At 47.3% G+C, this 27,588-nt stretch overlaps 1 protein-coding gene and 1 long non-coding RNA gene across 2 annotated transcripts; one reads left to right on the top strand and one right to left on the bottom strand.

Moving 5' to 3' along the window:
• Positions 1–508: 508 nt before the first annotated feature.
• Positions 509–27,588, bottom strand: TTC9 (tetratricopeptide repeat domain 9). Its single transcript, XM_083836658.1, has 3 exons — positions 27,115–27,588; positions 6,314–6,496; positions 509–1,661 (listed from the first exon to the last, which is right to left on the bottom strand). The coding sequence occupies exons 1-3, from the start codon at positions 27,479–27,481 to the stop codon at positions 1,582–1,584; spliced, it is 630 nt and encodes a 209-aa protein (XP_083692784.1). The 5' UTR covers positions 27,482–27,588; the 3' UTR covers positions 509–1,581.
• Positions 1,670–22,862, top strand: LOC310899761. Its single transcript, XR_014584645.1, has 2 exons — positions 1,670–3,969; positions 14,445–22,862. It is a non-coding gene; the product is annotated as an uncharacterized lncRNA (long non-coding RNA).

Here is a 27,588-nt window from a genome sequence, read left to right as displayed (position 1 = left end):
ATGTTTCTCGATCAACTCTTTCAAATTTTGGCTGGAAAAAATTGTGGCAAGGTACCACAGCAGGAATGTGGATGCCATAGCTGCTGGGACCAGAGCACGCAGCACTCAGCTGAACTTTGCATGTTCAGCTTTCTGTGTTTCAGTCTGCACGTCTCATCCAAAAGGGCTGATTGAACTATGGGTACAATGAACTTCACATTGACCACTGATGAGAGCACGCATGTTCACCCTGCAGCTGGGAGCAGTTCCCTGTGGGCCACTCACGGGGCAGTCACACTGGTGATGTGTTCGTGGCACTTACTGATCCCATTACTGACAGTTCCAGAAAAGGATCCTTGAGCCAAGGAGCCTGAGCTCTCAGAATTGATTAGACTGCTGCAGTAGATCTAAAAGGCCGTATGGGCTGCTGAAATAGCCTCCAAAGCTGTTGGTCCTGCCCTGTTTGTCAGCACCATGGTCTGTTAAAAAAGAGAAGAAAACAGGACACAGGAAGCACCAACACGAGGTGGGAGAATCGAGACCTCAATCCAATGTACTAATAATACTTTGCACTGTACATCACTGTACTGTTACTTACAGACATTAACTGGTAAATCCTCACAACACCCCTGCGAGGTAGGGAAGTATTATTATCCCCAGTGTACAGATGGGGAAACCGAGGCACAGAGAGGCTAAGTGACTTGCCCAAGAGCACACAGCAAGGCATGGCAGAGCCGATACACGAATGGAGACGTCTCTGTTCCCCACCCTATGCTGCCCCCGCTAGACAATGTTGCCTGTCTGGATACGGGGAACCCACAGGTCCCTTCTAAAAGCAATGGCTGGACTTGTTGCCTATTAATAATTTTTATTTGCCTTTAATGAATTATTTCACAGTTTTTCCCTCATACTGTACACCACGCTTTCACAGTCTGTTCAGCCTTCTGTGGTACCCCACAGCCTTCTCCTCCGGTACTGGGACAGCTTCGGGGGTACTGTAGGGTGCTCTGTGCTTTCGTTAAGAGGATGTTTAGAAACAGTTTCACTGGCATTGGATTGGGAGCATGTGAGCTCTCACTGGAGACTGGTAGCACACACTGGAGAAGCAGGCAGGGGGAGCTGATGTTGAAAAGGCATTTGCTATCCCCTGTGAAATGACCAGTGGCTCTCTTGGTTTCTTGGCTCTTCTAAGCTCCAGTGATCACCCGGAGTAGAAACTGCTTGTCTCCAGCTTGCCTGGCCAGGAAGTAGTTGCCTGGGGGTTGCTTCCCTACGGGTAGTAAGCAGGCAGCTCAGGACCAGAGAGGTCCCCCAGCGTTGCCTGCTCCGGGTGTGTGACGCTGCCTTGGAACAAGGCTGGCTGTAGCCATTGTGCTCTCCTGCCATGGGGAAGGGGGATTACCATGGTTGGCAATGGTAATTGCCGCAGCCATATCCAGTGTCTGAGTCTTTTTTTTTCAAAACCAGGATTCGATGAAGAACAAGGGAGAGTGGATGGATGAGGAGATGGGGATGAGGCAGAGCAAACAGGAAAATCCACCAAATGGGCTTCTAGGAAGGAAATGTTCCCCTTTGGGCACTTCAGCTGAAGCAGCTTCATTTTCACAAGGCTTCCTTCTCTCTCTGGGAACATCTGCTGAGCTTCATCTCTGTCAGCTGGATATATCGTATGACATTGGTATCTGCAGGGAAAGAGCACACACACACATGCACAGTGGTTACAACTCCCTGTGAAAGATGAACACACCGCACCTTTCATCCGTGGTGCACCTCCGGTTCCTGCCTGCAGGAACAGCTCCAATGGGAGGCGGCTCTGAACCAAACCCTGCTGCTTTGGTTTTGGTGAACCTGCTCTGATTTGGGCTCACCGTCCCTGTTGCTCATGATCCTGCCTCAGCCAGTTTTTACCTTCTCTTTGGCTACTCTTGGTCGCCACAATTGAATTCACACAGGTGAAGCCATCCCGGTCATCCCTGCCTGTTCCTGTGGAACGGCATCTCCACTGGCTTCCCTGCCCTCCGTGCTTGGACACAAGACTCCAAAGGCACCTTGTTTACAGTTATGTCCTGCTTCTTCACCCTCCTATTCATTTTACAGCCTATTTCACTCTTCTCACAATTTTCCATGATGAGCTGATGTGGGAAGAGCACTGTTCTTTTAGTAACCTTGCTCTCCTTAAATTTCATGTTTGGGAGTCTTTCCACCATGACGCTGTATCTGCATTTTTGTCATACACTGTATGCTGCACACTGCCTTATCCATCCTAGCGAAGTTCCTGGGGGCAGAGAAGCACGTTTCATCTCTGTACAGAGCTGTGAGACCCCAATACTGTGCAGGCTGTAAGCTCAGCCCTCTTTTTCCTTCCAGTATTCCAGTGCACTAGCACAGTGCACACACAACACGTGAATTTTGCTTTACCTCTGGGCCCTTGCAGGGAGGGAGCCCGTTCACCCTGAGGCACAGGCTGATGTGCAGGATGAGTGTGTGTCTCCAGACAGACCCCATGCTTCCGCAGCCATGGCCACCCCTTTCTCGATCGTGTTGATTTACTTTCACAAGGGCAACTTCCCACCAGCACGGCATCCACATGGTGGAAAACGCCATGTGGTATCAGAAGCAAGCAAGCATAAAAAATAACTGCTTTCACTTATGTATTAATTTTAAAATGGTTCTTTGCTCACAGCCTTACTCAGAAGGCCAACCAGGGCCAGCTTTGTCCATTATAAGTTATTAGAGCTTCAAAAATCAATCTGATGCACACAGCAATCTGTTCTGCCCACAGTCAGGGAGCAATTTCACCTCCTCCTCATCCAAATTTCCCCACACCAGCTATTAAGTAAGTGCTTGAGCTTCCAAAAAGATGAGTGCGTTACTGGTCACATGCCCACTGCTAGCAAGCACAGCTATTGCCCCCACCAGAGGAGTTGTGGGTGCAGAGTTTCCTATAAAAATGAGAAGGGGATGCCTCTGTTGTGCCATCAGCTGGAGCGGAGGCAATGGAAGATGGTTCAGCTTCCCTTCACACAGAGCTCTGCACAAACATGTTGTAGCAATGTTGCTGTCACTTCCCAAACTGTCCCTGGTGAGGTAGGTCTCCCTGCTAAGTCTTCTGCAGGTTCAGTGGCATCCTCCTACTCCCTTCAGAGGGTGGCAGTCAGTGATTAAGATACTTGCTCCATTTGGGGGATTTTCAGTGAATCGAGGAGTTCTGCTCTCACTTGTGTTAGACAAGGAGCACCAGCATCCTGAGCTGGTGAGGCACTAGCACTTCACACCAGCTTAATGAATTTTGAAGGAGCCTTTCTTAACAGAAATGGTTTCACCTGTGCAGCCTCCAGGAGTGGAGCAACTCAGCTGAGGGGTTGGCCCTGAATTTTTGACCTCCCTGCTCCGTACCCTCCAAGCACCTGATGGGCTGCAGCACAGGTGAATGTCCTTGCAGCCGTGTTTCGCATGTCGGAGGCCTGCCCCGTGCAGGTGACAAGCAGTAACTGAGGAGGCATGGTAGGAAATTGCACCTGCCCAGGCCTGCAGGGACTCTGTGCACAGGGACAGAGGAGGAGGAGGTGGGTCTTGGTGTGGAGTGGGGCAGCAAGCAGGAGGCTGCCAGCTGCCTTTGGCCTGAGGGTGAGGCAGCTCGCTGCTGATGGCACGGCTTCACTCACCTCGGAGATTGCCACATGCACGGGCAGCCAGGGGCAAAACAAGGTGCAGCTGACAGGGGGCGGGAGAAACTCTGATTGCAAGTTAGCAAAAAATCTCCCGGCAGGTTTGGGCATGTGTTGTTTCCTCTTTGAGGGCTGCTGCTTTACCAGAGAGGAGTGGTGAGCAGCACTTTGCTTGTGGAAGGAGCCCTATCTTTTCCAAGTCTTTTCCATAAAATGACGCTGTGCCACCACAGCTCTGTCTGCAGAAGTATTTCAAAGCTAAATGTTAATGAGCAGAAGGCTCTGGTCTCTCAGTGAGGAAGTGCTGATGTGGGAATGGCAGGTAAGGACAGCTCAGTAAGTGATGCTGGCAGTGCTGCAAAGGGAATGTGTCTCCTAGCTCTTTTGAGTGTTCCTGTGCCCTCCTGCTGCATTGAAGGCTGTTCCTGCTTCTCCCAGTGGCTTCAGAGCCTGGTTGTTTATCTGCTGGGCAGGCACCATGGTCTGGGTCTTATTCCTGGGGACTAGGAGTCTGGGAGGCCAGCTCCTTCCATGCAGCATGGGAAGCTTAACAGTGACTTTTCTCTCCCTGTCCAAGATGCTGCGCAGTAAGGAGTGCTATACAGTTACCTTGTATTCTTTCCACCTGCTTTTGTGATTTTCTGTTGTTTTTGTTTGGAGGTAGCATAAGAAATGGGGCCAGACCCTGCCCTTGCTGCTGACAGTCAGTAAATAGCCATAAGGAATTTCCTGTGATGACAGAGCTGTAAGCCCCTTTGCTAACTAATTCCTCTTTACCACTTAAAATTCCCCCCAGCAAAGAGACTGCCAGTGATTTGAGCCAAAAACATTCCTTATTAGAGGAGGGGAAAGAAAGGCAGAACATGACTGTGATAGTAACCTACTGCTTTACCAGTGAGCCTAGCAAAACCTCAGATAACAGAAAACAATTGCATTTTGCAGATGGAGACACTGACTTATTCCTGGTCACATAGTAATTCTTGCTAGTGTCACCTGATTCCTACTGCTGCGTTTTAACAGCCACATCCTTTCTTGCTGTATGCATTCAATTCTTTCCCTAAGTTCTCAATAATCATAAATAAAACAGTGCAACAATGGCCTTGGATGGTCTAACAATAACAGAGAGGAGTCTCTGATGCAGAGCTGAAGGCCAGAATTGTTTTTTGTATACGTTAAGGGCCTTTGGGGACAGTTTCTGGTATGTCTTTGCAGTAAGCAGCAGTATTTGAAGCTTTTGCTGTTGAATACATTAGTATTTATTTCAGGAAGGAATGAGAGATACCAAATAAATAGTATCACTGAGGGAGAGGGGGGGAAAAAGCATAAAAATACATTTTAAAAATAGAAGCAAAGTGGTTCAGCTAAAAGGACTTTTTAGCATCTGAGCCTCATCAGAACCCCAAGGTTAAGATAGCTTCTCATTTTCCTCCGACTATTTTTCTCTGCATAGGTCTCCCCATTCCCTGGTTCTGGCGTAGGCTGAAAGCAGAAGGGCGCGCTGTAAACTAAACAGGCTAAACTGAGCTTTTAAGCACATTTGCTCAGCGAGTGCGGGGCGTGCAGCTGTGCTGTCAGACTGCCCGGAGCCTGGGGCCGAGCACAGCAGATGGGACCGGGTGCCTGTACGGGAGGTGGGAGCGGAGTGCGATCCCGGTGCTCCTCCAGGACGCCATCACCGCAGGAGCCCAGTGCCTACAGGACACCACGAACTCTGGCCACCTCCCTCACCTCCTCTAGCTTGAGGCATGCCAACCCCACTGTGTTTGCTCCTGTTTCGTGCCCAGCTTTCTCTCTCCCTGCACACACAGATGCAGGTGGAAGAGCTGCTCTGTGGGGTTCCCCCTGCGTGTGACTTCTGTTTGGCTTTATCATGGTCCTTTAATTTTTCTGCATGTATTGCAAAGTTCCTTTAACAGAAATTGGTTGAACAATTGTGTGGTTTTATCTCATCAGGCAGTTTTCTACAAAAAATCAAAGCACTGTCTCTGCTTTGTGGCCTTCTACCTGCCCTCTGAGTTTGGGTGGGTTAGCATAAAGGTGGTTGCTCTGACCGGGCTAAGTTGTTTGCAAACAGGATTTCTTTGCTGCCTGAAATGAATTATTTTTGTTTTGGACATATGGATGGCAAGTACTTGAACAAGGCATGTGACTGCCTTCGTGGCACAAGTTGAAGCATCCTGTTGAGAGCTTTGTGAGTACATGTCTGTCTCCTTTTATCGGAGAAATATACTATTCCTTTACTGAGGTGGTGGAAAGCATGGCTGTTGGGGACTACAAACAGTCTACTCGTTTTGTTAAGCGGAAAAAGTATCTCAGATTCAGAAAATATAATGGTTGGGATGCGCTCTTCCTCATCCTGCTTCCTTCTTGAAAAATAAGACGGGAAGGGAAAGAGGTAGGATCCCTTCCCCACAGACAGGATTCCAGCAGTACTGGTACCACCCAGCTCGTGCTGCAGCCTCTGCAATACTTAGTTAACAGATAATGTCTTAAGGCAACGTCACTGCGAGCTTGCTGCCCTAGGGGTGAGTCCTTGACAGGGAGCAGGGCTAAGGGTGCAGTCATGCTCATCCCTGTGGAAACCCATGAAAACAAATCAGGGACAAAGTCTTGTGTAAAGAAATGCCCAAGCACTCAACGCCAAGTCAGGTTCCTGCTCCCCATACCTGTTGGCTGGCGGGATCTTGCCTCTTTCAAGTAGTAGAGTGCCTTGTTGTAGTCACCCAGGTGGTAAAACGCGACGCCCGACCGGTAGAGTGCCTTGAAGTTCTCTCCTTCTTTCTGAAGCACCTTGAGGCAGTACTCCTTGACGCGCTCGTAGTTCACCAGCTCGGCCTGGAGCAGGCAGGCTGCAGGGGAGAGAGACAGAGCAGGGAACGTTACTGCTGCCTTTCTGCTCCGGCATCTGCGCGGGTGAGGAGAGCAGCCTAGGTGAGGGAAGTGACTCAGACTCGTGATTCAGAAAGGGTGCAGTCCTATAGATTGTTTGCCAAATCTGATTGTTCACAATTTAAATACCCGTGCTTCTATTTCTGGCGTTTAAGCTGATGGGATTGTGTTTGTTCTGGGGGGCTGGGGGGAGAGAGCAAGAACACAAACATCCCTCTGGAGCTGGAGCTCCACGTGATCCTGTGGTAGTGACTGTCGTAAAATCACCTCTCAGCTGAGGACTAGGGCTCAGAAAAGTACAAAAAGGTGGTCACAGAATAGTTATCAGGGGGAATTAAATTAGCCCAAATTTTGTATTGGGGTTAATGATCCAAAGGTGCTGGATTTACAAACATAATGTATTGCCGTTTATGCAGGAGCTCCTATGTGGTGTTTTGCTGTAGGAAGCACCAAGGGTCTCTGCTCTGTTGGAATGCACTGTTAGTAAACCAGAGGCACCTGGAGCTAAAACACGGGGTAAAAAAATGTGCTAGGCTGCAGGCTTTTTGCAAAGTATTGCAGCAAAAGTTCAGCACCAGGTCAGTTCTGCTGACTTCCCAAAGGAAAAGGTAAACAGCAGTGAAGAAACAGCCTGCTGAGGGCTCTGTGCCCAAGGACGATTGCTGCATAAATGTCAAGGAGCTGACAAAAAACCCCAAAGTCAGTTTCCCACAGATAGGTGTGGAGTAAGGGGGAGATCCCTGAGACATGCTTTACAGCTACATTTGCCTTCACTAGGAACCAGAAACACCCTTGCTGGCAGTGAGCTTGAATGGGAGGCAGGAATCCCTGGGCTAGGGAGGACTGCATGCTGGACATGCCTCCGGGGCTCACTGTAGTGTGCACTCTGGGCTAATTTTTTTTTATGCTTACTGGCTGTTAAGAAAGATTTTGGGGAACACTGATGAGAAAAGGACACACTGCAGCCAGTCTTAAGGGAAATAAAGAAAGCTGTTCTATTCACAAGCTCTTCTGGTGCTACAATCCAAGGCAACTTTGGGAATGACATGAATTGGGGCGGAGGGAAGGGGAAGGAAGGCAGGATGCTATGCAAGGATCTGTTCAGGGGCTGGCAGTGTCAAGTGCCAGGGCATGGAGAGAAATTTCCCATGGCAGGTGGTGTTACTCAGTGTGTCTCTGGCAAGGAGGAGACTTGCTGCTCCTGGAAACCCAAGCCGTCACAGTTCAGATGTCACCAATGAACAGCCAGACTTCATTTTTTGCATGGTAACTGTTGCTGGGAGGATATGATGCTGGGTCAGGAACATGATAGTTCTCAGTCCCCTTCCCCTGCACCCCTAAAGGGAGCTCTGCACCCTCTCTGTAGCTCGCTTTACATTTCATGGGCAGGAGGGCAGCTTAGATGACCTCCAGAGATTCCTTCCAACCTAAATTAGTCCGAGCCTTTGATCAGTTAACATGGACAGAATGCATCCCTAACCCAGGCATGCATTCACAGCTTAAATAGCTAACTGGAACCAACTGCAAACAGCCTTCTGCCAGTAAAGAATTCACGGTACAGATGTGTTGGGCGAGGACTGCAGAACTAGCCCCGCTGCTGCCGAGTTCGGTTAAGTGACACAGCACTTACAAATCAGATCTTTGTCCCATTTACTTTAATGAGGGACTTCCTAAGTATTTTAACAGATTCTGACACTGAAGTGCATAGGTATTACAAAGGCATCTGGCTGCTCACTGTTTGATTGCCAGTTAAAAAACGTGTTTCTAAAAGCTTCGTAGCCTTTCCTTATCCAGAATTTGTCCCCTCCTATTTGTCAAACATTGATTTTTCTCGCTCTATTTCTAATGGAGCTTGAAATGACTGTGCTTTTGTTTTCCTTTATTTTTCAAAGCTATTAAAAAGATGGCTGTGTAAATTTACTGCTGGCTTCACAGCCCTGGAAACTGGATTGCTTTGTTTGTCTGCTGACCAGCAGCAGGTACAGCCGTGGCAGTAGCTTTCTGCACGCTGCCAATCTGCTCCGGCCTTTCGCGTTCTGGGGAACTGCCTTGCAGAGCAACTAGATGGGGGATTTTGGTCTCTGTTTGTTTACTACTTGGTATTTCCAGCTATAGTCACAGAAATTACCCTGAAAATGACAGGCAGTCAGACCGTGCATATTAACTCAATAATTCCATATTGGACTTGCTTCATGGATTGGTTATAAAATATCCCAAATCCTGCTAATTCATAAGCCCAAATGGGCTTCCAGATATCCAGCTGGGTTCTTTCTGTGACTCATTTTCACAGTAAAGGCTCTGCAAGGCACTGCTGTAACTCTGCACGTGGCAGAGAGAAGTCAGTACCACACAGCTAGCAGGAGAGATGCGTTTATCTGAACAAAACGAGCAAATGGATGTGCAGGAAACAGTTACGCTGGAAGAGCTGGCCATTTGGAGAGCCAGCGTTGGAAGTGGCTGCTGCAAATGAACCTGGAGGGAGAACCTCACCTATAAATATTTAGAGGTGTGTGCTTTCAGTTCTTCGTGCACTGAAATGACCTTAATGGACTGTGATTCACTGTGAATGTAGAGGCAGTTAGTAATTCAGCTCTCAAAAATGGAAGATACATGGCACCCTTGTACTTCCTAGCCAGTTCAGTCAGAAGAATTGTTTTGAAAATATGTCACTTTCCTAAACAGACACGTATCTCTGGCTGGTAGTGTTTGTTTAGCACATCAAACACTTCATCACCCTCCTTATCAGTTCATAATAGGCCCCCAGTGAATCCTTCTGAGGAGCAGAGCTAACTCAAAGACCAAACCAAGAGAGGCTAATCCAGCTTCTGCTTTCTTCAAAGAGAATGGCCTTGATCCCACACAGCACCATCTCTAATGGCTCTTTGGCAATTAGGAGGGTGAGGAGGGTGCCCTTCACAAGCAGATGCAGACCTCCAGTCACCCAGTCCCTGCAGGTTTTATCCTTGTAACGCAGCATCCATCCAGCAGCTACATCTCTCCAGCTCAGAACTCAGGGTGTCCTGTTGCCTCTCAGCATGTGGTTAGTCCATCGTACTTGGTTATTGTTCTCAGTTTGGTGAATGATTTACTGTGTCAGCTTGAGCAATAATTAATTCCTAATTTTTAAAACTATGTTGCATAGTGATGAGGAGCCCCCATTTGCTGTAAAAACAAGCAGTTTTGAAACTGCGTGAAATGTGCTATGGGGAGAAGAAAAGGCTATTCCTTTTAGCTCCAGTGGAGGATCCCTGTCCATCTCACTTCCCAGCTGACTGCTGATGTTTAAGCAAGGAAATAGGTAGTCTGGCTGCTTTTCTTCTTCCTCAGAGTACTAAATCCAGGTTTCTAAATTTTAATTCCTGGACTGAATCTATTCCAGCCAGCTCTGAGTTGCAACTATTTGAGAGATGCAGCACAGATCTGTTATCAGCAGAAAATGGTACCATAAGAGCTAACTTGCGTGACCCTGTTTAGCACCAGGTTAGACAAAACAAAGATTAAAACATCTGTAGAGCCAAAATACATCTACTCCTTTAACCCTTAGCTGTGGATAGCAGTGGTGGGAAGTTTTTAATGGAATTCTTGACAGTTCAGAGGTTTGGATACTAGTTTGTTTTACCCTGAATTAATTCTGAATTCCAGTATATCTTTTAGGGAGGTAGCTCTTAAATAGCCTGCATGAAGAAGTGCCTGGAGCTGCTTACTAAAAACCTCACGTTTCTCAGCTTTCATCACTTGTATAGCTGTTGTGTGAACCTTCAAAATGAAATTCAACTGAAAATGCTGTTGGTTAGCATCTTGCCAGGGAAACCTCTCCTGTGTGCAAACATCTCCAGGTTATGAAAATAGCTCAGTTTGGCCCAAACTTTTGGCTTCTAATTTTGGCTGGACCAAGATCTAAGTCTGGAAGTAGGGTGTACAGATTTTAATGTGGAATTTCAAACAATATGAGAAGCCTTGCCTACCTGGAAACTTTTGCCAAAAGGTAAATCTGCATGCTGGAACATTCCTCCAGGCACGGTTTTATACCAGTGGCCAAAGTCCTACTGTAGGCAAGGCTCAAGACCTATCCATGCTACAGAAAGCTAAGCCAAATTACCACGCAGGCAGTGTTAGCGCGTTCCTTCCCAGCGGCACGTTGGTTTGGTTCAGCACGTGGTGTTAGTTGTAACAGGAATTCCATTCACAGCTTTTCTGGGGGATGAGCATGCCCTGGCCCTTCAGGAATGTCTTGGGTTGCAAGTTTGTATTTCACAAAGTCCAGTCTCGTTTGCAGTTCGTTGTCCCCCAGGTAAGCTGGTAGCACTACCTGTTCTTATGATTGCCTTGTCCTTTCCATTTTAGGGGAGAATCAACTGCTTATAACTTCAGTCTTCTAAGTTTTTGGACTAAAATATCCCATATGCGACGTCTGCTTTTGATGTCTGCTTTTAGAAAATGTCAGCCAAAACTGTTCAGGTATTTTTGAAAAGCAGGCTAGGGAAATGTATCTTATTTTTCCCTTGTTAAAGATCTCTGGTGACTGTCTCTTTGGATTTGTCTCATGTCCTCTCAACATTTGGCTTTGCAAACTGAAATCTGGCAGATATCATTTGTGTCAAGCAGGTGCCTTCTGTTATCCCTGGGGTAATCGAGAGCTGGCCAACTGATAACTTTCTGGAATTAAAACCAATATAGTGCTGCGTATAGTACTCAGAAGAGGTGCCTTAGAATTTGGTACCCAAATCCACTGAATATTCTGTCTACCTTGGGCACAACCCACTCTAGGAAAAGTGGGAATTTGAGCCAACAGGAGAAATTTCCTGCTCTTTCCTCTCAAGAAAGAGGAGCGGGAAAGTTGAAATCAATGTGAGAGGAGCTGTTTTACCTATGACAGATAGACAAGGAGACTGATGCTGGCAAGGTGAGGAGATTGGGGCTGAGAGCTGTGTGGGGATGAAGACGCAGAACGGCTGCAGTGGTGAGAGGGGTGTATGAGTAGGGGGCTGAGGTCTATCAGGAGGCAAAGTCTGAGGGCAGAAGTGGAGTTAAGAATTTGGGACAAGGTGCTGAGGATACAGAGGTTCAGGATAGCTAGCCTGAGGACCAGCAACAGCATCTTTAATGGTGAAATTCAAGCACAGGAGACTAGTCTCGCTAGGCGTGTGTGACAGCAGCTCCTCTAGCAGATGACTTACCCACCCTTGCACTCCTGTTCAGAATTCTTTCTCTGTTGATTACACAAAACTGAGGGATACTGATCTGCAATGCCTAAAGCTGGCCTTTGCCAATATCCCCTGGAGACTGGAGCAGGTGTCCTGTGCAAGAGCTAATAGTAAGTCTTGCGGTTGAACCACTCATATACCCACGCAAGAGCCTGAATCCAAATGATCTTCGTTTTCCACTCCTTAATATGAAAATTTAGGGAATACTAGATTTGTCTTTCAAAAAAATGTATGAGTGCATTTGACCTACTTTGAGGAGTTTACCATTAAGTGAGCAGGGCAAATGATTCTTCTACAACAATCACTGATTCAAAAAAAAACAAAACAAACAAACAAAAAAACAACTTGTATTGATTTGTTTGGTTTCAAAGCAGGGAGAAGGAGCTAAACCCATTGCTGCTCAAACCTGATGTATTTATTCCTTCTTTGTTGTATTTATTTTTGATTCTAACATTGGTGTTTAACAGCTTATGTGTGGATTATTACTCCTTAACGAGTGCTAGGTACTCCAACCACTATAAACTCGACGTGTATTTCACAAACTGACAGTGTCATTCCCAGAAATAGCCATGATTAAACTCTGCAAAATACTTTGCTTTCCGATATGATCTCACCCTAAGTATAGCAGCCAACAGCTCACTTAAAATCTGTTTAAATCACAGGAAGATGGAACATATTCTTGTTCTAGTTCTATTTTGGAAAACACATGATTGATGCTTTGATATAACTACTTCAGGGTTTTATTCAGACATATGATTAAGACCTTGATGTATCATTGAGCAGGCTTCGTCCTCTTACTTCTTTAGGACTCAAAATAATAGGGCAGACTACAAGAGTCTCACAATACTTCTTTTATTTCAGAAGGCTTGGCATCCTTCATAGTGATGCTCTTTCTCAGAAGAAAAAACATGATAGTGATAAATCTTGGTTTAAGTGTTTCTGAAGAAAAATTGTTGAGACATAACTAAAAAATCAGGGATTTTTTAAAAAAAAAAAAAAAAAAAGGCTTGCTTTGGAATAGACAGCAGTCTTCTAATCATGCCCCTGACGGATGTACCATTAATCTGCGTGCTGGAGTCTCTGTAACCAGTGTTTATAAAAGCATGTGGAGTATATGGTGTCCACTGGAGGAATTAAAGGGGATACCATTACTAAATGACATTGAAAATTTCAGCCATGTGTTAGTAATTTAAATTATAATTAACTTCTAATATCAGGTAACATGTCCATCATAAGATGATGCTGAAGATGTAAAGGTTTACCTGAGATTAAAAGTCACCTTGGAATTAAGCTACTTTAATTTTAATGTACAGCATAAAAAGATGTAGTCTATTGGAATACTTCAATCCAAATTTCTCTGATGTTGAAGTTACTGATCTAGAGGGTGCAGACTGCACAGGTAAGGTGGATGGCACAGCAGTTTTTAGCCTGTGTTAAATTTCCCTAATTGGCACTGAAAGGAGCTGTATAATGTGAGGGAATGCAGGAAGCCTAAACCAAGGAACAGAACAGGTTGTAAACCATCCATATCTGCACCGAGCCCCCTGTGGGCTGTGCCTTTCAAGAATGCAACCCAGTGTTCCTCCAAAGGGGATGTTTGGAAGCATCTTTTTTTCAGAGAAATGCCGCGTACAGTTTCACTACAGGGCTGAGACACTAATTAGGATCTGCAGTTTCCAAACAATCTCTCCCATGAAATATTTCTTTTTTCTCTATGGTCCAAGCTTGCAAACAAAGAGGATTTTCTGGCTTCTCACCAATAAGAAGCTAATTATAGACAGCTTGATAATGTCTGGCAATAATCTGATCAGCTGACTCCCAGTTCCCGGACAACCTTAATGGGATGAAAAGGGAATATCAGAATGACAGCACAACTTTACAGTCAGTGGCCCTCATTTATTCCTCTCCAGGTACCAAAAAGACCTAAATATGCCTGTATGTTTCTGCTTGCAGGGAAATATGTGGAAAATTAAAAGCTAAACTGTATGACAGGCTGCCTCTCTCTGTAGGGAGGGATTAATGCTAAATGAGGTGTGGATCCACAAATGTTTGGAGAGCCCAAAGCGTCACCTCTTCCAAGCTGCCTTCCCCTTCTTCTCAGCCTGACTCCCAATTCGTAGACAGGTGCCAACCTTTCCTCCCCTTTCTGCCGCCTTGGCCATGCTTTCCTTTCAATACACCGCATGGTCTCCTTCAGTTCTACTCTGCCCCTGTCCTTCACACCTTTTCCAGGAGAAGGACCCCGACTTCACAGCACAAATTCTGTCTTCTAGGACAGAGACACTGGTAGTGACTATGCTGATGCTTCCACTACCATGCGCGTTAAGAGGCATCTAGCAGCTTTTAGGGGAGCTGCTAAGCCTCTGTGAGGCCTCTTGTGGCTGACAGCCCACCCTGGGACCCTTCCTGTTGCCACCCCTTTAGAGGCTTGGAGAGCACAGGGCTGACAACAAGGAGATACCTAACAGATAATGTGAGCTGTCAGAACAAATCAGTTTAATTTCAGACTGATGGGGCAATCAATCTTGAAGATAAAGGTGAAACAGTAGACGTTACATATCTTGGCTTTTACACTAGTCAAATGACAAATTCTAGTGACATTTTCTTAAGCAAATTGAGGGAGAACAGTCTAAATGAATAGACTTAACTCTGTTATCAAAGCAGAAGGCAATACTAAGTAGGGTTCTGCACTGATCTGTCCTAGGTCCCATGGTATTTGGTGTCCTCAATAAAGACCTCAATGACTATGACTGCAGGCTGCCTGTCAATTGGCAGATAACACCAAGATGCGAGGAGTGGCTGGGATATGCTGGAAGGCAGGGCTGGAATTCCAAGGGGTCCTCACGGACTGGAGCAGTGTCCTGAGAAAAACAGGATGTAATCTGGCAGGGGCAAGTGAAAGGTACTAAAGTTAGGCAGGAAACAAACAAATGAACAAATACCACTGACAGAGAGCAGGAATGTTTGGCTGAAATAATTCTGCAGAAGATGATCTGTGTTGCAACGTAGATCACCAGATAAAGTTAGCAAGGCTGTATTGTTAATGAAGAAAAATGCAAACTAGCACGTATGACGAGAAATTTGCAGGAAGTGTGAGTACTATGTCTGATTTTTGGATACCAGTCTTGAAAGAAAATGTGGATGGATGCCAGGAGGACCCTGACAATAACGAGCAGAATGGAGAACACGGACTGTAAGCCCTAAAGAAGACGGTGATGGAAGGCAGGCTTACAATGTTCACATGTAAAAAAGGAAAAAAAAAAAAAACTGTCATGCAAAGTAGGGCATAACCAGAATGCAATCTGTTCTTGTACTCAGGAAACCAGAAGAGGGCTTAAATTTCATCAGGGAAGAATCTTACTGGGAAGAACTTTCTAATAGTGACAAGGCAGAAGCATTGATGTAGACTCTTTGGGGAAGCTGTGGAGGATCCTAGCTTTGGAAGTGTGTAAGAACAGCCTGAATAAATGTTAGCTGGGATATACGTTATCTATACCCGTGTACCATGCAGTGGTATGGATAGAAGACTCCTGAATTCCTGTCCAGCTCTGCAGTCCCGTTACTGATTGTGCTGTAACACCCGGGGCATGAACGGTCCTTGGTTCTCCCTGACAGCCACCATTTACTGCAAATTCCTGTCAGAAGGTCCTGTTGAAGGATGTTGCTGTGACATCCCCCAGGCTAGGCATTTGAATACATAAGCACTTAAGTAACAGCAGGCATGAATGATTTCTGCCTTTGCTGTGTTTATGTTCTCATATCTCACTCTTTTCTAATTTTCTAGAGTGCAGTTCTTTAGAAGTGTTCATTATTTCTAAATGATTCTTAAGCTACTTTAAGGCAAATTAGTGGTGATTTATGCTTTTTTTGGTCACAAATCCAGTGATATAATACTGAAGTTTCCCTTCAAAGGGACAAACCTTTGGGAAGCAAAGAACTGCAGACAATTTTTCATCTGATCATCATAGCTTCTGTTTTGAAAGAGTATTTTGACCTACTAGTTCCTGTAGTTCTTCAAATTAATACCAGAGTCTTACTGAAAATTCTTAGCAATGGTAAAATTAAAGTAGTTAAAGCCTAGATGTCAAGCAAACAAGAAGTGTTTTCTGAAGCTAGAATCCATCCTCAGCTGTGGATCAGCAAATCTTTACTCAACTGAAATACAGAGATCTCCATATCTCACCTTCTGATCTCCATGCCTTTGATTTTCCCAGCCAGAAGACGTAGGAGCAAAGTCCTAGCAAACCATTGGTGGAACAAGAGCTTCAGTCAGCTTTTAATGCCTAGATCGTTTTGATTCTGCAATCTCCATAAATGCTTGCTCCTGCTGCAGCCGCATTAGGAGAGCTGGGAATCTGTTCCATTTGTTTTTGCCAAGGCTGTTATTGTTGATCTGCCAGGTTAAATCCCCTGGAGGTTTCCTCTGCTCTGACTTTGTATTTATCTAGTGGTCTTTGACCTGCCTTTATCTCTTAGAATCAGTACTCAACTGGCCCAGTCTGGTCCAGTCAATGTGCCTTTAGATGTCTGACCTTCAGATCTGCTGTTCCAGTTGCTATTTATTCCACCGCCCCTTCCTTGCTGTTTGCTTTTGTCGTGCCTTTCACCTTGCATTGCTTTACCCTCGCGCTGCCATGCCCTCTCCACATCGGATCTTTCCTCCTCTGGCCTTCTGTTGCTATCAACACCCACCAGAGGAGGAATCTGGTCTCTTGGGTCGTTTGCACGGGGGAAAAGTACATGCAAGTGTCTCAGAGATCAGCAATATGGGATGCTACGCAGTGAAATTCAGGTCTTAGTGGAAAGGTGTCTTCTGTAACCCTGGCCGTGACCAGGAAGGTATTTCTGTGAGTAGGGAGAAGCTTTGAAGGAAGTGCTGGATCTCAAGCTGCTTCTCTGCTGAGGGGTGAAGCCTCTGCTCGGGGAGGCTCACCGAATAAACAACTGACAGCGGGAGCATGAAATGCAGCTGGAGCAGCTTGGAGGCTCTCAGATGAAGTCACTGACAGTCGTGCATGCCACGATTGCCTCCAGCCTGGCTTACTGCAGTGTGCTCAGTTCGGGATGAAAGCTAGTGCTTCATCCTGTGCCACGGCAGGGCCGGCTGACGTGGCTGCCTAACATCTGTGTGCTGTGCCCTGCGGTGCTGAGCCACAGCTCGCCTCCTGGGACACGTGGAAGAGCTGACAGCTGCGGAGTCCGCTATGGGGCGGGGAGCCGGCTGAGGCCACCACCTCGCATCCTCACACCATGTATAATTGATAGGGACTGAAATGGTTTTTGTATTTTTCTTTTCCTGAGCTCTCCCTAGCTGAAGACTCTTACTGGCAAGAAGGAGAGGCTGAACAGGGAGGAACATTTCCTTCATTACTATAATAACCCCATCAGGTGTTTTATCCAGGTCCCGCGTAGCCCAAAGCCCTTCCATTTTAATGATGTTTTGAAACAGAAAGCAGCCTTTATGGCCTCTGAGGGAGGGATGGAGAGAACGGGCAGAGGCAGAGGATGCCAAAGTCACCGTTTTCTAACTAACTGAGGAGTGAGAGGTATTAATCAAAGCTCTCAAAACTTTAGTGCATTTTTAAGGAAAATAAGGAAGAGTGATTTGTCAGCTACAGAGCCGAATGATCCTGGCTATGTCAGGCTGTGTCACCTGGCTGAGCTCCGATTGCCAATGCAAGCTGGGCTTAAGCTTTGCCCTTTTGTGTGGTTGGGCTTCTGGTGTCCTTGCCTCTTCCCTGCCCTCTGGTTACACCGTATGAACTTGGTACCTTTGAGACATCTGCCTCTCCATCAAATCCAGCTAGTCAACAGGTTTGAAAGTTACCGAGAGTGGACTGACAGTCTGACTACAGGAAAACATACTTGCTTATGACTCATTTCCTTTGGAAATCAGGCTGAAAACGAATAAACTGAAGACCTGAGTAATGATTCAGTGTATTATTTGCTTGAGAAGGCCAGGGTTTGAAATGTGCAGGAGCGTAAGCTGGTCCTCTAATAAGATGCCTGCTCTTTAATACAAGTTGTGGCAAAGTGCTTCAGGTAAAGTTCTCAGATCGTTCCCAACCCTTCCATAAACCAGGTCAGTGCAATGCACTGCTGGGTGGAAGAATGAGGTAGGACTTTGTGTCTGATTTTAAGTATACAGAGGGGAACCTCTACCCCAGGTAACGAGCTTGTTTTCAGACACCAGGAGCATGAGAATCATTGTAATGGATCAGGCTAATGATACAGTTCCTTGTCTCGACTGTGCCTTTTCAATTAAGCTAGAGGATATGAAGATATACTAAGAATTATGTGATGGCTAAAGAATTTGTAGTGGGTTCTGCTGACACGCATATCAGTTAGAGACCACTAGAAGAATACTGCAAGAATTAATTTCAGAATTGAACTTGTCTAATGCTTCTATTAATTGCCCTGATGTAAAAGAAAGAGCGCCTACTTGCACTGTGAAGTTGGAAGGTATCCTCAAAAAGGATAAGGATGGCAATGTCGTATAAGAAGAGCTACATCACCTGGTGGACAGCGTTAAATTTATTTGGGATGGAAGTCAGTAACGCAAAACTTACAATCACGCTCTTTGGGATTTAAAGCAAGAATTTCTGCTAGAATTTATGAGCTCATGAGCTGGAAATAGCCAAAGAGGAAAAGAATCTGAATATGCTAGTTGGTCACAGGATGACTGAGTCATTTATGTGACATGGCCGTGGACAGGGAAATTAAAATCTCTGAGAAGTTTATTCATAAATCCAAACCAGTTAGCAGTGGTTCTCAAGCATGAAAATGTAATATTTGCTTTACAGTTTTTATCCTATCTAATATAGCAGTGAATGTGCTGATTAGTTATGTGTCTAAGCCTTCTTTTCTAACCTTATTAGGGTCTTTAACTCCATGATACCTTTTGGCACTGTGCTCCAAGTTAATCAGCCCTGGGTTTTAAAAATTATTTTGTATTCATCTACTAATTTAATTTACCCTCCACCCCATGAGCAAAGCTCCTGAGCTGCCTCAGTTTGAGCTCCATCACGGTTGTTAGAGAACATACAAAGGAAAGTGAGCATATTTACTTTGTACTTGCAGAATAGGTGAGGATCTTGTGCTGCTCTGGTTTCTTTGCAACATGAATGCACTACTGCGTCTTGAGCAATTAATCACTGCAAATCATTTAAGAGGCTAGTAATCTAGGATTTGAATTATGCTAGTATTAAAACATATGGTGACTGAAGAAAGCGCTGAGGCTTTATTTTGCACTGTGCTGTCTGATGAGAGAATCATTGCTAGTGGCACAGGGCAGAAGCTCTGATTTTTATTTTTTTTAGAAATATAAGTGGGGAAAAAAAAATAGGTGCTATTGCAGAGCAATAGCTAGTCCAGACTTACAACGATCATCCAGGAATAACAGACTCCTTCCCTCGTGCTTCTGCTTTTGCAAGGTTAACTGGTGGCCTCCACAGGTAGCTCCTGTTTGGGAGAGGCTATGGCTGTTGCATGGAGCCCACCTGTTCTCTCAAAGAGTGGAAGAAATGTAGGTCTTTGACCCTCCCCCTCTCTGGGAGCAGGAGCGGGGCAAAAGAATATGAATTCTCACAGCTTCTTCCCTGCAGTTGATTGAAAGATTGTTCTTTATATCATAAAGATGCTGTTCACACGGGGTTAGATGGTGACTGTAGGGATGGCACTGCACGCTGGAGGTAGAAGGTGGTTAGTCACACCAGCCCAGGAATAGCCAAAGGAAGTGCTAAGGGTCTAACATAAATTTTCAAGTCCCAGACACCTCCTCTGCTTTTAATTTGCTTTCGGGTGTAAGTTTGTTCTCCCACACACCACACTGGGGAGTGTGCAGGACAAAGATACACTAGTGCATGTCTTCTATTCTCCCCTCCATCTGCTTCAGGTAGCAGTAAACAATTCTGCTGCCTGGAGTCGAGAGTGAAGCCTTTCGAGTCGGAAAAGACCTAGGGCTGGGCTGACCTGAGACCAGTCTGTGCATGTTAGGCTGAGCCTCACCGACAGGTCAGATGGGTAGCGAATCTCCACCGCTGCATGGTGAGGCTCTACCACGAGGGCCCTCAACGCTCCTGCTTTACAGGGCAAGGAGACTTGCAGCAAGGTAGATACCTCACTTGAGTTTCCTCAAGTATGAAATGAGCCATTTAGTCCCTGATGTCCCCAGGCCAGACTAACACCAGAAACATGAAGACTGACAGCTGTAATCAGGGCATCAGAGGAGATTTGGAATCAAAATTTGAGGAAAACAAGTTTGGTGGCTGCTTGCTGGCTGACCCAGCTGCTCCTTTCCAGCAGCTCCTAGGAAACCAGATCGACGGCTAGATTAGCGGAGTTTTGCTGCCTGCCACTCCGATATGAAAGGAGGTGCTGCTGCCGTTGATGCAGAACGATCTACATGACAGTCCCCTAAACTGGCAGCAAGGAGATGCAACAGACAGTGCTCCCACTAAAGCAGGAACGGGAATGCTGAGCAGTGGCTAGGAAAGTATTTGCTTTAGTAAGGCAGAGGTTTTTACCTGTCAAAAATGGATATACTGGAGAAGGTGTCACAGCAGAGATGGGTCTTAAGGAGAGCCAGGGAGGAGAAAAGGTCCAGCCTAAACAACTGATATACAATAGGTAATAAAATCAGCTCCAATGAATCAGGTGCACTGCGATGCTGTGGGGCAGAGCCCGAGAACACGGGGGATGAGAAGGCAATGCTGGCAGAACAGACGGGGCCTGGAAAGGGCCATGACTTTGCCTGGGAGGTCAAAAAGTCTGCCACAGCTGCAGCGCAACTGGGGGAGCGAGCAGAGGAACTCGAGCAGAAAAGGCACTGAGTGCGTAAGCAGCCCCGGCTCCTGAGCTGAGAAATGCAATGGGAGAACTGGGTACACAGGACAAAGCCAAGGAGAAGCAGATGGTGCTGTGCAGCCCTATGAGCCTCAGGGTGATGGCGTGTCAAGAATTTTGGAGAGTGGGGAGAACAGAGTGGATTTTGAAGTAAAGATCATGACATTAGCTATTGCCTATGGACAGTAACAGATGAGCTCTGGCGCGTCAAACTATGACAGATAAAATCATCGCTCCCAGCTGTCCCTCCTGCCATGGGTTACTGCAGAGAGTAAACATGACTGTGCCGAATTTGCTCCATGAGTTGTCCTAGTATGGTTTCCAGCATGCTCCTAGGCTCAGAATGGCTGTAGCGAGATGTGACCCCAGCTTCCACGGCTGCCAAGTGGCCACCGAGGCAAGTGTACAAGAACAGGACCAGCCACAGTGCCTTCCTGCTACCTCCCAGCCTCACACAACTCGAGCGTGCCCCAGCTGAAGGTACCACCAGCAATTCCAGCCAGGCTTCCAGAAACCACACCAACCCTACAGTCTTGGTTAAAGAAAGAGGAACACTAACACTCTGAGCCACCACAAGATTTACCTGTATCCATCTATCAATGTCTTATGTTTACTGTTTCCCATCCAAGATGCAGTGCAGAAATGAACAAAAGGAGACAGATTCCTGAGCAGCCGTGAGTAACAGCTTCCTGGTTAATGATGGTTCACAGTGACTCTTTTTCAAAACATTTTTAACCCTCAGGATTAGTCACTGGCATGGTTACCTGAGTAAGCTGAAATCAAGACTAATAAACAGTTGTCTTCCTTCTACATCAGTTTCTTACCCATGAAGTAAGAGAAGACAAAAAAAAAAAAAGCCAATAAATTTCCTCAAAACCTCATTATGTAGTTCCTCCCTATCTTAATTGTTTCCTCAGTTTCATACTCTGTCATACGCTATTTTCTGTAAGATGGCACAATGTCAAGAAGAAACTAGGATCTGGCAACATTTAGACCTCCCCTTTTATTTATACCCCTTTGTTTTGCTGTTTCTTTCCTTACAGCAATCTCCTTTAGTGGGTGTGCAAAAGATCTCCTCCTAAAATCCTAATGTGAAATCTTCTGATGGTCTTCCATACTTGCAGCATCAATCCCACTGCCCACAGGACACTGAGGGGGAAACCAGGGATGCGCTGCTGAATTGATAGGCAGCTCTAGGAGAAGGGCTGGAGAAGCAGGTCTGGAGTCAGGTTAGTAATTTCTGGGTCTGAACCCAAGTGAATGGGAGGAAGAGAAGGATGCTCCACCTGCTGAACCATGGAAAGGTGGCAGAGCTCCCAGGAAAAAAAAAAGGTAACCACGGAGCTCATGGGTGTATTTAGCAATAGATCGGGAACCAGCTGTGATTGTCACACAAGGCATTATGGAAGCACCTGAACCATCTCCAGCACAGCACTGATGGGAACCTGGGGAGGTGTAAGAGGCTGTGATTCACTGTGGGACTCTTCCTGGAGGGAACTCCAGGACAGCAGATCAGAAGGGGATGGAGTAAAGCTAGCAGGAGGTGCTACTACAGACCTCTCAGAAAGCGTATCAGTGCAAATCTCAAGGTGGAGAACAACCAATACTCTTTAGGTAAACAAATTAACCACTACTCTGTGTTCTTGAAAAAGCTTTCTGATTTTTCATACCTCCTGCTTCACCTCCAGCGACGCACCTTCTTCTCCAAATGATGAACTTTGTTCCCCAAAATAAAAGGGAACAGGCAAATACAGAGTATTTCACAGACTAATTCATTGCAATGGCAACGCGAGTGAGGGTTGGGCCTATTGCTAAAATGCTTTGGTCACCTGCATTCACTCTCTGCACCTACATGGAGCATCAGGCCTGTAAAGCATATGCACTGTGGCTGGGTAGATGCATCTAAAACAAGAGTGTCAGGAAGCTCCCACCCCAGCTAGTAAAAACGAAGGCCACATCCTGCCGTCACCTGCTGCTGTCTCTCTTTCCCATTGCATGGCATCCTTACAGAGCGTGTTTTTTGTTGATGCAGCACATAAAAAAAACCAACAACTTCACATCAAGCAACAATCCAAGCCTGCTTTAACACCCACAGCACCATGTGCCCTGGTAGAGTGTGTACTTGTTAACTGCTATATGCTGGGATGGGATTTTAGAAACTCCTTTTGAGGAGTCCTAGTGGGTGGTCAGCGGAGACGAGTTTTAGCAGCTTTTCTGCTATTTAGTCATATTTTCACTTGGATTAAGGCTCCTTGCCTCAGTGGGACTACTCACCGAAGTCTGTACAACTGGTGACTGTTGGGAGCAGTACCGACAACCCCGTCCAGAGCCCGAGGGTGCTAGCAAGCTCGAGTGCTGCGTTGGGTGGGGCTGTGGCTGTGACCTTTGCATAGTTTTGAACGGCCACCTTCTGCCAGGGCAGGCGGCCAACCTGTGCTGCCCAGGCTGAGACCTACCTCGGACAGCTACGTTTTGTAAGGCTCTGCAGGTACGTGTGCCCTCCTGCCGAGGCTCCTGTACAAAACCATGCGCGTTTGAATGGGGGTATAAACATGTTGCGTTTAATTGACGTTCGTGTAATTAACAAAGCCTTCCAGCACTCCCAAGAGGTCAGAAACACAGATGGATAAACTGAGGTTCAAAGGATGAAAGATTTGGTGAAGACAATACAGTTGGTCAGCACAGAGAGGCAGGATGAAAAATCTCAATCTCCCAGCATCGCTCCTCATCCCCGGTTCTGTCTCCGGCTCTGTTTTTCCTGCCAGGATTAGCTCTACTATTTCTGCGTGCTTAGGAAAACTGACAAAGGTTTGCTTATCGCACTGCAACATTCCCTCATAAAAAATAAAAAAAACCTTGAAACTCTGCTTACCCTTGGCATTTTGCTGCTTTGGAAGGACCAGGACTTGTTTCTCTGCAGAGCAGACACAGTCCTTTGATCCTGTAAACTTTTAGGCAGTAATGCTGGAATAAAATGATGATTGCATTTAATGAGGGTAGTGGTTGCGTTAGTAGCAGGTGGATGATCCCTACCTGCTTGCAGTTCATAAGGCATTTAAGTCTCATCTAGATACAAGATGTTACATGAGTGGAAAGGAGACGTAGACATGAGTGGTATTTGGCCAGCTTGTTTTTCTGCAGGCATTGTTCCTACGTCCATCTTTATTTTCTAAGAATACAAACCACCGACTTGGGAAAACTCGGTTGAATGCACCATCGGGATCAGATCGTGGTTCCTGTTCTTTATTTTTCAATTGGGCTGAGAGAGGCAAAAAGAGGTCAAGTGACTTCCTCAAGGTCAGAGCCCGTCAGTGAGTCATAAAGAAATGACTGTTTGCCTCACAGCCCTGCATTCATTCTGCGAGGCTCTGTGCTGCTGGTAGGATTTTTCTCTGCCCACCCCAGCGATTTCTGGGGGCCCAGACCACGCTGCTGCCCTTGTATCTGGTGACATTTATCAAAAGGACTTATGGCAAAACGAAGGGCTATCGGCGCGCCCGTGCAAGAACACAGCAGCGATGGATTTTGCAGATGTGAGGGTGAGTGACTTTAAGGCAAAACTCGTGGAGCTTACACGGCAGCCCAGCTAGTGGCTTAGCGAAAAAAATGTGAACAACACTGCCAATGGCAAGCGGAGAAAATCCTACGCCAATTTAAAATATATAAAAAAAAATCACAAGAATTTTAAAACCAGCACGTTTTGGAATCCTTTGCAATGGGCTAAGGATAGTTTAGGTCATGGGGGTGCCACACGGTTCACTTCAGAAAATACACCGAACATTGCGGGGCTCTGAGTAAATACAAGCGTTAGCCACCCTGCTTCGTGGTATGAGAATTGCCTGTTGAAGGTGCTCCACAGAAGAAGCAGAACTAAAAAACAATCTGTGTTGTAATTTACGTTCTGCAAGGCAGTAAATGTACTGACAACAGATTTGTGTTTGTCCACATGTTCTTACTCATGTAATCAGTCAGGTTAAAACAAAAACCAACCCCGGTTGTACTCCGCGTGTGCACAGCCTTCACCCGTAAGACTGCCCCAAATTCCCTTTGGGTGTGTATTTCTTACCTGCTTATTTGGCTAAGTGCATAGCTAACTAGAGTTGATGCGCTCCTCTGACTGGATCTAAATAAGTAACTCTGTGTGTGTGCTTCTGTCTTTGCCATGCGAAACACCTCTGACAGGTGAGTGTGTGGTGGCCACGTGAGAACAGCGCAAAACCAAGGTGGGCTTCCTAAATGCTAAGCTTAGGCAGTACGCGGAGGTGCTAAAAGAACTCGGTAATAAGGACACTCAGATGACAGCTGCTCATGCTATCGGGTATAAATCAGAGCTCAGTGAAAAACTGCCTTCTCTAGAATTAACATGCATGGCTGTTATGCTCTCTGCACTAGGCAATGCAGATTTATTTATTTTAAAGACAGCTCTAGGCATCCAGTCAGTGCTCGGAAGCGAAACGCCCTGCATCTCCTCTCTTCCCCAGTCAAATACCGCTGACTTCTGCTCCCACAACAGGCACTGGTGCCTGCGCTAGAGCCCACCACGTAGAGAAGCTGGTGGCTTCTGCTGCACCATGCTGTTACGAAATAGTCTCACTGCTGCACCCCTTGAAGTTCCTATTAGAAAGGCGTACTAATTATTGTGACAGTTGTGGAGAAGCTCCCTCCCATCTCTTTCCTCTCCTTCAGATGCTAATTCACAGATCCTCCCGCTAGAATGGGAGCTCTGGAGCTGGGCTAGGAGGAGCAACGCTGCGGTTTGTTTAACTGCACGCTCCCCTCTTCAACAAACAGGGCATTGCTTTAAAATTGCTCGCAGACAGAGCAGCAGACACACACAAAGCTCAGCGTTTCCAAGACCAATCCTGTTCTCCGCTCTGTGCCTGCCCATCTACTGAAAACACACAACAACTGAGTGCAGAACGACACCTTGACCTGCCTTGAGGTTATCTCAGGAGAAGCACTGCTCGCATCTCCAGGGTTAATTACACTCATCTCCTCTTGTGTTCACACCAGTTAAATTTAGGTGAAATCTGCTCGCATCTAGGTTGAAGATGGAGCAGGTTTCTCACGCTGTCTGACTGCTACTGCTGGCAAGATCAAATACAATCAACAGTGAAAAAAGCTCCCTGCTCAAAGCAGCAGCAGTAAATAAACACGGTGGACAACGGCCATTATGCAGGACAGCTTTGTCCGCACGGGTGTAAACATTTCCAGCGAGTGGAACTTGTGTACGCAGCAGGAAGAGCCACAGAAGCAGAGCCCATCCCTCCCTCCCACCTCATTTACCTTCTACCACGTCCCATTTGTACCTCAGCACCGGGGGCTGGCAGAGACATTTCCTGCGAGTGCTTGTGCAAACCCAGAACCACTCTATGCTGTATTGTTCATAGTATTGCGGGCTCTTTGTATAACCCTGCCAATCTAAATGAGCCTTGCCAGATACAATGGATTTTAATAAACCTGCGAACAGAAATTTTGAGAGAGACAAAATTACAGCTGTGCAATTATGCTATCACTCTGGGATCTCACCTGCCTCTCCCTCCACAGGATTTCGACAGGCTTCTGAAGGAAGAATAGTTGAAAACGTGATAAAATCGTGCTCTCCATTACATCCCAAAAGCCACATTGAGGTTGGCATGGATTAAGCCAAGGGAAGATCCTGGCTTGGCGTTTCAAACCCCATTTGCTTTATTCTGCATCCCTTTTTAGCCCCAGACAGCAGGAAGCAAAGCTAGCCAAGTGTCTCGAAAGCCAAAAGACAAGCGATGGTGACAGCTGACACACCAGCGTCCTGATTTTTGCCATTTTCCCCCCTCAAGGATATAAAGGGTAGCGAGTGACCCTTCATCCTTGTGGAAAGCAGCGGAGCTGTATTGACGTGTCATTTTGTGCACCTTCTCCAGGTTATGAACCCTCGCTACCCCCTGCAAACCCTCCCTACCCTCTACGTACGTAGGCACAAGTTTTTGTTTCGGAGCTGCGTTCGGGCTCGGAAAGAAAAAAAAAAAAAAAAAAAACAACACTTGGGACCCAAAATAACCCCCGGTCCCGCAGTTCTCGCCTGGGCAGCGCTCCTCCGAGTCAGCAGCAGTCCTGCCTCGGCACCGGGGCGCCTCAGCCCTACCCCTCCATCTTCCCCAACGGATGGGAACAGGGAGGGATGCCCAAACGCCCACCGGCGCCTAGCCCAGAGCCAGCGCTCCGTCCGCTGGCAACTTTCGCAGCCAGGAGGCCGAGAACACCTTTTAATGCCGGGTACCAGCCGGGGCCGTCGCCCAGCCCCTTCCTTCCCTCGGGCGGCGGCACACGGAGCCCGCGCCCGTGCCCACGGCGAGGGGACCGCGGGCTGAGGGGGAAGCACCCGGGCCTCCCGGGAAGGGCAGGGCAGGGATGGGAAGGGAAGGACCGGGGGGCGCCGCCGGGCCCTGCCGCCGGGCTCCAGCCGCGCTCGGGTGCCGGAGCCGGCGGCGAGAAGATGGAAGGCGCTGCGGGAGGGGAAGGGAGGCGCGCGGCCGGGGGTCCCCGCTGACCTGCCAGGCTGTTGTAGCAGTCGACCTCGATGGCCTCCACCGCCTGCCGCTGCTCCTCGCTCAGCCCGGCGCTGGCAGGGCGCTGCCCGCCCGGCTCCTGGCTCAGCAGCAGCAGCAGCGCCTTGAGCTCCAGCAGGGCGCGGTGGTACTTGCCGATGGCCTCGCGGAATTTCTTGTCCTTGTAGCACTGCGCCCCTTCGCTCTTGAAATCCAGCGCCCGCCCGATCAGCTCGCCCGGCTCCGCGCCTCCCGCCGCCGCCGCCGCCGCCGCCGCCCGGGGCTGGCTGCCCCCCGCGGGGCCGTGCCCATCGCCCGCCCCGCGGCCGCCGGCGTTCAGCTTCCCCGCCGCCGGGCTCGCCCTCTCCATGGCCGCGGCGCCGCCCGCCTCCCGCGCCGCCCTACGCGGGCGCTGCCGCCGCGCCGCCGCCCGTGCCCCCGCGCCGCGCCCCGGCTCCGCCGCCCGCTCCCATCCTC

The sequence above is a fragment of the Anser anser genome (genome assembly GCF_964211835.1).
Source record: "Anser anser genome assembly, chromosome: 5".
Lineage (NCBI taxonomy): Eukaryota > Metazoa > Chordata > Aves > Anseriformes > Anatidae > Anser > Anser anser.
The sequence above is the reverse complement of the archived record's forward strand: the minus strand, read 5'-3'. Positions and strand labels throughout refer to the sequence as shown.